This window comes from Aspergillus stella-maris (assembly GCF_047715825.1).
Source record: "Aspergillus stella-maris strain CBS 113639 unplaced genomic scaffold BDV14scaffold_16, whole genome shotgun sequence".
Lineage (NCBI taxonomy): Eukaryota > Fungi > Ascomycota > Eurotiomycetes > Eurotiales > Aspergillaceae > Aspergillus > Aspergillus stella-maris.
In genome coordinates this window covers 376,512-387,384 of record NW_027396810.1, presented here as the reverse complement: position 1 = coordinate 387,384, position 10,873 = coordinate 376,512, and the positions used below count along the sequence as shown (strand labels likewise).

At 51.1% G+C, this 10,873-nt stretch overlaps 5 protein-coding genes across 5 annotated transcripts; 3 read left to right on the top strand and 2 right to left on the bottom strand.

Moving 5' to 3' along the window:
* Window positions 1-4: 4 nt before the first annotated feature.
* On the top strand, window positions 5-1,862 carry BDV14DRAFT_188660 (uncharacterized protein; the record flags this gene model as incomplete). Its single annotated transcript, XM_073771096.1, has 7 exons — window positions 5-22; window positions 425-551; window positions 610-660; window positions 718-886; window positions 1,019-1,354; window positions 1,565-1,696; window positions 1,769-1,862. 7 exons carry the CDS (start codon window positions 5-7, stop codon window positions 1,860-1,862), a joined length of 927 nt encoding a protein of 308 aa, XP_073629993.1.
* A 265-nt stretch (window positions 1,863-2,127) lies between these two features.
* Window positions 2,128-4,437, bottom strand: bxlB (putative beta-xylosidase; the record flags this gene model as incomplete). The annotated part of the gene is made up of 1 exon (XM_073771095.1): window positions 2,128-4,437. One exon carries the CDS (start codon window positions 4,435-4,437, stop codon window positions 2,128-2,130), a length of 2,310 nt encoding a protein of 769 aa, XP_073629992.1.
* A 1,923-nt stretch (window positions 4,438-6,360) lies between these two features.
* BDV14DRAFT_207784 (uncharacterized protein) lies at window positions 6,361-7,360 on the top strand (the record flags this gene model as incomplete). Its single annotated transcript, XM_073775230.1, has 4 exons — window positions 6,361-6,427; window positions 6,477-6,819; window positions 6,882-7,241; window positions 7,303-7,360. The coding sequence occupies 4 exons, from the start codon at window positions 6,361-6,363 to the stop codon at window positions 7,358-7,360; spliced, it is 828 nt and encodes a 275-aa protein (XP_073629991.1).
* Window positions 7,361-7,811: 451 nt separating this feature from the next.
* On the top strand, window positions 7,812-8,530 carry BDV14DRAFT_198489 (YbhB/YbcL family Raf kinase inhibitor-like protein; the record flags this gene model as incomplete). Its single annotated transcript, XM_073772975.1, has 3 exons — window positions 7,812-8,015; window positions 8,072-8,250; window positions 8,338-8,530. 3 exons carry the CDS (start codon window positions 7,812-7,814, stop codon window positions 8,528-8,530), a joined length of 576 nt encoding a protein of 191 aa, XP_073629990.1.
* Window positions 8,531-8,803: 273 nt separating this feature from the next.
* Window positions 8,804-9,749, bottom strand: BDV14DRAFT_170480 (uncharacterized protein). Its single transcript, XM_073768210.1, has one exon. It carries the CDS (start codon window positions 9,395-9,397, stop codon window positions 8,960-8,962), a length of 438 nt encoding a protein of 145 aa, XP_073629989.1. The 5' UTR covers window positions 9,398-9,749; the 3' UTR covers window positions 8,804-8,959.
* Between the last annotated feature and the right edge of the window lie 1,124 nt (window positions 9,750-10,873).

Genomic DNA, 10,873 nt, shown 5'->3' with positions numbered 1-10,873 from the left:
GAGAATGCCGAATTCCTCCCCGGTAATTTGACCTTATCTGTCCCCGCTGAGCTTGTCTCCAACCGGGGTCCAAGCATGCTTCGCCTTGTTGGGAAAATATAAGAGTTAACCCAGGGACCAGTGCCTGGCTGGGGTGCTCTGCGGGGTACTATATGTATATATATATATGTGGATGTGAATCTTCTGATCTGGACCATACAATTTCCATCGCATAACTGGTTTCCCTAGCCCAATCATGGCGATCTAGCCGGTTTCTCCTATTCAAGAGAATACACCTCTCCTCCAAGACAGACGACAAGGTCACGCTCGATGCGCCGCAGTATGGCAACGCCGAAGCACCAAGCAAGGATGAAGAAGTCGGGAAGTCGCACGAGATCTTTCAACTGGGGACCGACGGCGTGGATTCAGGACTTTTAGCTGGTAGCGGGCGACCGTGGTGTTCACCAAGATCAATTTCGCCATGAGCATTCTCGCCATCCCGGCGGCATTGGCGGAGATGGGTTCAGTCGGAGGATCACTGTCTATTATTGGGTTTACTGCGTTGAATACTAGTAGGTTGAGGTCTCCATCATACTACGGGCGTGTGTGTCATCCTTATACAAGGAGTAGATACCTGCGTTCTCCTGGGCCAGTTCCGCAACAGACATCTCGAGTGTCATAGTATGGCTCTTCATTAGCTTTCCCTTTGAACCAGAAGACTGAAGATACCTTGCACAGTGCTGGCAGACATGATGGGTGTCCTCTGGGGCCGCACGGGCCGCGAACTCGTTGGCGTACAAATAGTCATTGCACAGATTCTCATCTTCGCGTCCGGCATCGTCACAACAGCAACAGCCTTCAACGCCCTATCAAAGCACGGCGCATGCGCCGTGGTCGTCGCCCTTCTGTCCGCGATCCTAATCAACCTCTGCTCATCCATCCGCACCTTCTCGCGCCTAGGCTAACTAACCTGGTTCGGCTTCGTGACGTTCTTCATCGCAGGCTTCGTCTTCACCGTCGCCGTAACGCAGCAAGACAGACCCGCCGCTGCTCCTGCAACAGGCGACTACGACCTGGGCTGGACACCCATTACCTACCCGACTTTTGTATCGGGCATGCTCAACGCAGCAAGTGTCTTCGTTGCGACAAGCGGCTCGTCCATGTTCCTCCCCGTTGTATCTGAGATGCGCCGCCCGCAGGACTACACCAAGGCCTGCATCATCTCCGGCTTCCTTGTCGGCGCCATCTACCTCACCTTCAGCCTAGTAATCTACCGCTGGTGCGGCATCTGGCTATCCGTCCCAGCCTTTGGGAGCGCGGGGCCGCTTTTCAAAAAGATCTCCTACGGCATCGCATGCCTGGACTTATCATCGGAGTCGGCATCTACCAGCACGTAGCAGCTAAGTACGTCTTCGTCCGCTTTCTGCGAGGCTCACGGCATCTCAAGGCAAATACGCCTGTGCACTGGTCTACGTGGCTGGGGATTAATCTGCTCCTTGGCGGCGGCATTTATTGTTGCCGAGGCCGTGCCTATTCTGAATTACCTCCTTGGTTTGGCGGGCGCGCTGTGATTTGCGCCTTTTAGTCTGGTGTTTCCGCCTTTGTTGTGGATGTATGATTATAAGGTGCTTAGATCTGGGCCGGTGGGGAGGAGGGTACACTACGGATTGCATGTGGTTATTGTGGCGGTTGGTTTGTTGATGATTGTTGCTGGGACGTATGACTCCCTTCCTTTGGTTTCTTTACTCACCATATGGCAAGCGGCTAACCAACATCTTCCAATGTCTAGGTATGCTGCTGCTGTCTCCATACGGGATGCGTTCGCCAGCGGAGATATTCCCGGCGTTTTCGATTGCAGGGATAACTCTGGCTCCAGTGCGTAAATACCATCTGTTGGACAAATATGGGGGCAAGAGATCGAGTGCAAGGGCGAGAACCTGTTGACAGGGAATCTAATGTGGGAAGCGAGCGTTATAATGGAGGAAGGTATATCAAGGAATGATCTCTAATGCAGCACACAGGAGCTTTTCTTGAGTGTTTCTACACTAGGATGACAATTCACTAAGCCGTAATTCCCACAATATCAGGGTACCGGGACAAGGGCTGTATTGCTTGAAATGGACTGTCGCTCTAGTTCTTCAAAGACATTCAGGCATCCTCGTCTCCTTTCAAAGGGAGCATCTCAATGACCTGCTCATCGCCGGTAATATCAAACCCGGCTGTCGGATAGTCACCCGTTACATCAACAGCCAATGTATAGCTCCCCGGGTACAGAACAACGCCCCCGTCTTCCCGTCCCCTTACCAACGATTGAACAGCAACTTCAATGTCAACTTTCCTTGTCTCGCCAGGTTTGATACCAGAAGCCCGCTCATACCCAACAAGAGTCTTTATCGGTGCGGGCTGCGGCCCAGCATTTGTCGGAGAGGCAAAGACAAGAGCAACGTAGTCGGATGCTACATTTCCCGAGTTCGTAACAGCAAGAGAGAATGACTCGATAAGATTATTATGCGGATCATCGCCCTCAATCAAATGCTCGGAATCGAAAGACCCAAAGTCAGTCTTCGCCCACGAGACATTGAAAGTCGTATAATGCAAACCGTATCCGAATGGTAGAACGGCATCCTCGTACCATCGATAAGTTCGACCGGGATTCCCTTCGCCAGGACGAAGATTCATATCTGTCATTGGTACTTCATCCACATAGGAGGCTGGATACTGCGTGATGGGAAGGCGACCAGCTGGTGCGGATTTGCCGGTGAGGATATCGAAGACTGCTAATCCACCTGCTTGGCCTGGGTATCCGGGCCAGAGGATAGCGTTGACATTGTGGTTTTCTAGAAGAGCAGAGTCGTCGACTTGCCCGCCGCCGAATTGGACGATTGTTAATGGTTTTCCGATCTCGGAGAGGGAGGTTATGAGTTCTTCTTGGTTTCCTGGCCAGGAGATGGATGTGCGGTCGAGTGATTCCTCTTCGATTGTATTGTCGATTCCGCCAAAAAAGATGATTAAGTCCGCTTCGGATGCGATCGATAAGGCCTCGTCGAATCCGGACGTATCTGTGGAGTTGATAGCTGTCCCCTCGGCTGTAAGTATGTTGTACCCTGCTGCCTCGGCGCCTTCGATCATGGTGTAGATGTGCCGGGGCGGACCAGCGTAGTTGCTCTGCAGCTCGGTGGTTGCATTGATGTACGGGCCTATCAGTGCAATGGTACCGTTTCTCTTCAACGGCAGTGTCCCATCATTCTTGAGCAGAACACTTCCTTGGATGGAAACATCATGCGCGAGGCTCTCAGCCTCAGCAGTCGCAACGTCCTCCCACCCAGTCTCCCTCAACGGCTGATCTTCCGCAGGATCAAAATACCCCAGCTGCACAAGACTCGTGTACAGCCTCGTCAACGCAACATCAATCGTCTCCTCATCAGTAAGCCCCTGCTCAACAGCCTCACCAAGGTAAGTAGGCATCCAAGTCCCGCAATCTGTATCAACACCTGCATTCAACGCCGCAGCCGCAGCAGCAGGCGACGAGTCCACATAATGATGATAACTCTCAATCCGCTCAACAGCACCACAGTCACCCGTAACCCAATGTCCGTCACTTTCCCACCCGTAATGCTCCCTCAGCACAGTCTGAAGCATATACCGATCCGCACAACCAGGAACACCATTGACAGCGTTATAAGAGCACATAAACGCACCGACATTCGCATCAACAGCGCACGTCCGGAACGGCGGGAGATAATACTCCAGCATATCGACCGTTGAAACAATCGCATCGAACTCGAACCGACTGACTCCACCCCAACCCTCCAAATCATAAGCCGAGAAATGTTTACATGTAGCAACAACTTTCGGGTTCGCGGCATCACCCCCCTGCATCCCACCCACAAATTGTTTTACATACCGACTCACATGCAAGGGATCCTCCCCAGGCGTCTCCTGCCCCCTTCCCCACCTTGGATCCTTGAACGGATTAACATTCGGCGTCCAGTAATCTAACCCGGCGCGATTGGCATTACTAAATGCTCTTCCCTCGGTAGAGATCGTCTCCGCAACAGATCTTACAAGCGCATCATTAAATGCCGCACCAAGGACAATGGGAGCCGGGAAAGAAGTAGCGTAGCTAAAGGAGCCATTCTCTGCGAAATTCACGCCGTGGCCTTCTGCGACGCCGTGCAGGGCTTCGCTCCACCAGTTGTAGGGGGGGAGGTTTAGGCGGGGGGCGCCGCCGGCTTCGTTGCCTGTGTTGTTTATTTTTTCTTCGAGGGTTAGGGCGGCGACGAGAGATTGGGCTCGTTCGAGGGGTGAGAGGGAGGTGTCGCAGATGTCTAGCTCGGAGAGGGGGGCGGTTGTGCAGTCGGGGTAGAGGGTTACGTATTGAGCGTTGGCTGAAAATAGGAAGGAACCAACGAGCAAAGACAGCCTTGACGGCCAACTGGAGGCTTGTAAGCGTACCATCCTGCAAGCTCGCTCGTTCTTGGACTCTTTGAACGACCGAGTGGAACCTGGGCGCAGACAAGAGGGATACAGCTCAATTTATACCTTACTTTCCCCTCTTCATCGGATATTCCAGGCGCGATTGACTTTCCCTACAGCCTAATGATGCAGAAGAAGCTTGCTCGCCTCTGGAAGTCTTGTTTAGGCTAAATCCTTCCTGCAGGCACGCGGGGCACCTGAAATTACATGCAGCTCCGGTGGACGTCACCAGGTTCAAATGACAAGATGTTCTGCAGGTGCAGGGAAGTATATGAGCGCCAAGCCTCCGCCACGCTGATCGTTAATAAAGCTATATATTCTCCTCCAATGGCAATCTCGCGGATAAAGCTGGGCTTTGGCTGTTCTAGCCTTGCTATGCGGAGAGGGGTGGGCTGAGGATCCTGGACCTCGGTAATAATGAGGAAGTCATAGGTAGGGCTGGCATTCCTTTAGATTCGTGAGGAGTCGGAGTAACTCGATATACTTCTAGATCCATGTACATACATATGAGGGGAGATATCGTAATATTGTCCTCCTTAAACCTGGCCTCGTGCGAGGAACCATGTCAGCTTAAGGTCGACGATAGGTACCCCTTCCTTCCATTACCTACTCAAGCCTCTGCACGATCTTTGCATGCTTAATCTCCGCCCCGCTCATGTAGTCCTTGATCTTTGAGAATTCCTTGAACCCTTCGCTTTCCGCAAACGAAAAGTGTTCTTCAGGCGTATCCCACCCAGACAATAGCACGAATTCTTCCTTTCTTTCACCCTTTTCCTCTACCTCGGCATCAGCTCGAAAGCCACCAGCTGCATCTCGAGACCGTTTATACGAGTGTAAATGGTGCTTCGACTCATTGAACGTCTTCTCAAATCCGCTTTTGCTGTCGGGACCGGATGCAATAAAGTACCGCCCAATCGCCATAACAGGATCCGTATACGGCACCCTCTCAACCCCCAGTTCAATCGAAGGATCCAGATCAAGATGCTGAACCCAAAGAAGCTCCAAATCACGACTTAGCACAGCCATAATCTCCTGGTTTTCAGGCGAGGGAATCCATTCTTCCATATGGTGCGACACGGAGTTCCATTTTCCGATGATGTAGATGTAGCTGGGATCTTCTATTTGAGATAGAATGAAGACGATTGCGCTTGTGTATTTGGCTTGCGATTGCAGGCCTGACTGGAGGTCTGTGTGGAGGTTTGCGTTGGAGGGGTCTGTTATGGGCAGGTTGTTTTTTAGGCGGAGGCAGGCGAGTTCGGTGACGGGCATTTTAGCGGTGTTGCGATTAATGGTACTGTGTGTTCGTCTACCTAAAGGTGAAATGCAAGTATAGATGTATTTATACGACTTTAGACGGAGATAACAGACGGAGATGGCGATAGGACCGTAACTTGGCATCATGACTCAAACTGAACTATGGATAGGGGCCGATTTCATGAGGCTAAGCATTGCCCAAGTTATGATGCCAATCTGCAAATCACAGGTACGACGGGCAACACTTCAATCCTATAAGGAAATGTGGTTGATTGCTAGGTCAATGGTGCGTCGAGTGGTTTGAGATTGCTACTCAGGCTAGCTCCCTGTACTTTTATACTCCTCGGGCGGATAAGGACGAAGCTCAATATAATGGGTCTATTGCAACAAAGTACAGGTCTAGATTTATTCGGTGCCAGTCAGTCCATTGTCGAAGGAGTGAAAGTCTTAAGGAATGATCCAGCCATACAAACAAATTGAGCGTCTAGGAAGTTTGATCTTGGGGGACTCTTATAGTGGAAATTGATAGTCGGACAGGATTGCGGGGTCGGATAACTTTAGCCTGCCGAGGTCCAGTCCTTTATATAGCTTCACCATTAACGAATTTCAGTTATTCCCTTTTTGTCCCTCAATTTAGTCCACATTTACAACATGTCAGACCTACCTACCTTCCGCAACTACTTCGACCTCACCGGCAAAGTCGCCTTGGTGACCGGAGGTACCCCCTGCCCAGCCCTCTCAGTATAAACCCCAACTAAGAACTACAGGCTCCCGCGGTCTCGGCCTACACATAGGGACATCCCTCCTCCTAGCCGGCGCGCAAACGGTTTTCATATCCGCCCGAAAGCAAGAAGGCGTCGACACCGCAGTCTCGAAACTAAACGCCCTCCCGGGGATCAAAGGCCGCGCAATTGGGATAGCAGGCAACGCGTCGCAAACAGAGGAGATCCAGGCACTGGTCGACAAGGTCAAGAGCGATGAGAGTAAACTGGATATTCTGATTGCGAATGCTGGTGCGACGTGGGGAGGACCGTTTGAGAGTTCCCCGGATTGGGCGAGTCAGAAGGTTGTTGACTTGAATGTTAAGGGGGTTTTTAATCTTGTTCGGTTGTGAGTTACCTGTTCTCTTACTATTTTGTTTACCCCTTAGAGTGGAGTTGACGAAGAGGCAGATTTACACCTATTCTCTCCTCATCTGCAACGCATGCCTCTCCATCGCGCGTTGTGATCGTCTCCTCCGTCGCAGGGTCCAGCGTCCCTCATACAGGCGAGCACGGAACAATAATGTACTCGATTTCCAAAGCAGCAGCAACGCATCTAGCGCGGAACCTGGCAGTCGAGCTCGGACCAAAGAATATCACAGCAAACAGTCTCTCGCCTGGTTTCTTCCCCTCGAAACTGGCGAGTGGGCTTATTGAGATTCTGGGTGGTGAAAAGGAACTTATGAAGGCCAATCCGAGACTTAGACTTGGGATTCCGGATGATGTTGCTGCTGCGGTTTTGTTTTTGGTGAGCCCGGGGGCGAATTATGTGTGAGTTTCATTCCCTCTATCAATGGGTTGGGGTGATTTGGTAGATGCTAATGCATGGTAGGAATGGCGTGGACTTGACAGTCGATGGCGGGGCAAGCCTGGCGCGGGGGAGGCTCTAGATAGCCTTCTTCTTGAATGGATAATGTTGGCAGCTAGATAATGGTATTTTGAATTTACAATTGTTGTTTGCAGAGGTAGAAGTAGAAGCGCCGGATATCAGGAAGCTCAGGTATGACAGGCCCTGACGCGGACCGTCTCGCCACGGAATTTACCTGTTCCTATCCACCTTCGCTAAAGAGTGAGAAGGAAAGTCTTGCTGCTCAAGTAATTAGCAATGAGCTCCGGTAGGAATAGAACAAACCTTTCCTCAGCTTATCACTATCTCGTCGCCGTAGAAGCAACCCCTCAATAAGACTTGGCGTAGAATATTCTTCCACCAGTCATGTTGCATCCTGAACCATTTCTATGCATTTATACAGAACCACTCCCCGCAGACACGAGGGAAGACATATATTTCCCTATAATTTGTAAGATCTAAGAACTGGTTAGGTATCTTACCAGGTATTCGCAATGACTCTCCAAGGCCACGCCCAAGACCTCTACACCTCCCTCCTAAACGCCGGCCTCTATCCGGGCGTCGCACCGCTCGTCCCAGAAGACTTTACTCCAAAGACAGAGCTAGGCGTGTCATATGGCGATAAGGCCGTGACACTGGGAAACCTGTTCCGCGTCAGCGAAGTGAAGTCTGCGCCCACGATTTCGTTCGTTGCGGAAGTAAGTAAATCCTCGTCGTCCACGATGCCGGACGGCAATTCCTAATGAAGTTACAGAATGGAGCCTCCGATAGCGCGACATACACACTCCTCCAGATTGACCCCGATGCTCCGACACCCGATGACCCAAAGTTCGCATACTGGCGGCATTGGGTTGTAACGGGATTAAAGCCTGCTGAAACGATTACTGATGCTCCGGCGCTGACGGCGTACCTGGGTCCAGGGCCAAAGGATGAGTATGTTTCGCACCTCCTAAATTTGTTTTTTGTTTTTTTTTTTATTTTTGTTCTCGCAGAGGGCGATGCTTATATGATTAACCGCAGCTCCAAACCACACCGATACCTCTTCCTACTCTTCCGAGAACCCGAGGGCTTAGCGCTCAGCGAAGAGGATGTCGGCGGGGAGGAATTTGTGCAACGGAGGTCTTTCCAGGCTGCGGATTGGGTTAAAGCCAACGGCCTAGAACTCGTCGGGGTGAACTGGATGCTGGGCGCTGGGGATGGTTGGAGCGAGTAGACTAAATCTCTACGTGAATGGAAATGGAATGGAAGAAAACCCAAATCAGATCAGGGAGGATCTACCTGCCTTGACTAAGGTAAGATGAGGTTTTTTTTTCACGGAAGGTGCGACCAGGGGAGGTCCATTTCGGCCCCCCTGGCCTGCCCTGATTATTCCATATTCCAATCATCTTAGATCTAAACACAATTTCATGTCTGTATGAGGGATATTTTTGCTCAATAGAGAACACAAATGCCTATGCATTTCAGATAAGTTCAAACTAAGATACAAGCCATACCCACCTCAACCTTTGGCTCTCCAATGCCCAGGCAGCTCGGAATCCTTCATCATAAACATAAAAGGTGGTCTCATATACATTTCATACCAGTCATTCACATCCACCAGGGCCCTATAGTGGTCGCAATACTCCGCAACACTCATATACATTCACCCGACATCTTCCTCGTTGTCTTCGGTCTCGCCATCTTCGAACATAGGGTGGACCTCGTACTCTCGATCACCGGGCTCCCGATACCCACGGAATCTACAGAGTAGTTTCACAACGGGCATATTCATCCTGTCAAAAGACTCGAGACAAATGTCGTCGACGAATAGACAGAAATTGTACCGCGAGCCAAGCCGCGGAGTAGCTGCCTCTAGCTCATAAGTCCCCAATACAGGATCATTCAATCTCTTGGGATCTTTCAACACGGTCGGTAACTCTTTTTTAACCCAGGAGTACAATTGGTCGCGGATATCGTGCGGTGTAGCACCATCGTACTTGGCTGCGTCGTCCATGGCTGTCAGCCGGTGGTGGGGAAGGAGGTTCAACCTCTCATATATCTCTACCCCCTCACTGACTCCGGTGTTGAGGACGTCAAGCATCCGCTGCCATTGTTAGTTCTCCTTGTATGTGCAGCGGTAGACCACGAATCCCCAGTGAGTGTTTCCTTTCAGGGGTGACCAAGGGAGGTCGTCAAGAGACTCGTCAATTCGAGATAAATCCTCTAGTCTGTTGAAAACCAACTGGGTGATGTAATGATGTCTGGAGGAGGTGCAGATGCTCCGGGGCCGCAGGTGGTGAAGTATTTTGCTCTTTGATGGTGGCCACAGAAGTCTGATAGGTCCGGCACTCCGAACTGTCTGATGGGCACAGAGAAGGCCGCTGGAAAGGACAATCATCCGGTAGATGTGGGGAATGAAAAGATACCGTTTAATGGAACGTGGTTTCTCTGAGTCGCTCGTGTAGGTGAAAGTCTAACTTCCCTACCCCCTAACGCGTGCAGTGCCCACAACGTATCACGTGATGTTTCCATGAATCAGTGTCGAAGTACCTTACGAAGGAAGACGGTCATGCCGCTGTTTGATTTGAATCACAAATACTAGCCGTTACTTCTGTTGAGGAAGGTGCGGCTTGAAGTTATCATTGCGTGAGATGCATCCATACCTAGGGCTCCCGAGTCTGCCCCAACTCCCACAACTGATGTCCCAAGTAGCTCTGGTCCGAGGGGCTAACTGCGCAAGAGTACCTGGCCGTGCATTATATACTTGTCTAAGAAATTCATGTCCTTTTGGATGCTGTTGCTCGTCGAGTATGTTGGCAGAGCCTAGGGACGTATTCTACCAATACCCTCAGGCGAACATGTCAGGCACTGAGCATTACGACACCATAAGAGCTCAAGCCAACAGCGTTGTTCACACTACCTCGAGGCGGGGTACAGTGAATCTATGTCGACGCGGGCAGTAAGGCAGATTCCACCTCACCATCGTTCCCTCGGATGATCGGATCTCAATCGGCAATCGCCGGTCATGCTCCACCGACTACATCTACACAGCCAGAATGGAGGATACCTACCCCACGCGTAAGACCTAGGTGCTGTCCAGGTACCGAGATACTCCGGTTCTCTGCCTCAATACCACGTCAAATACAGGCGTCCCCTCGCTCAACCACTTCTTCAAGACAAAAGCTGCAGCCTAGGCATGTGGCTGAGACAGCTCCGTGAGCGGTGACGAATAGCCTTACAATCTCTCATGCTATCACAGCTGCCTGTCCGCCAAATTGAGCAGCATCTAGCGCCGCCCCGAAATACCCCACAGTAAGCTAGATGGGTTACTGGCTTCTCGGCGAACTGACCTTGTTCCTGCGGCTCTGATTGGCATTGTGTCGGCACTGCCCGCAGATCTGGACACGAGGAACGCCATCCGACTGGATGGGGCGTATGCAAAGCTGATTCAGTTCAGTTCTTGATCTTGCTAGTGGCTTGCGAGATTTTGAATATCTAAGTAACACAGAGTTACACGGGTAGCTGCTCAGCCTCCTTCTTTATGGTATATAAGGAGTGTATCATTACTGCGTATGCC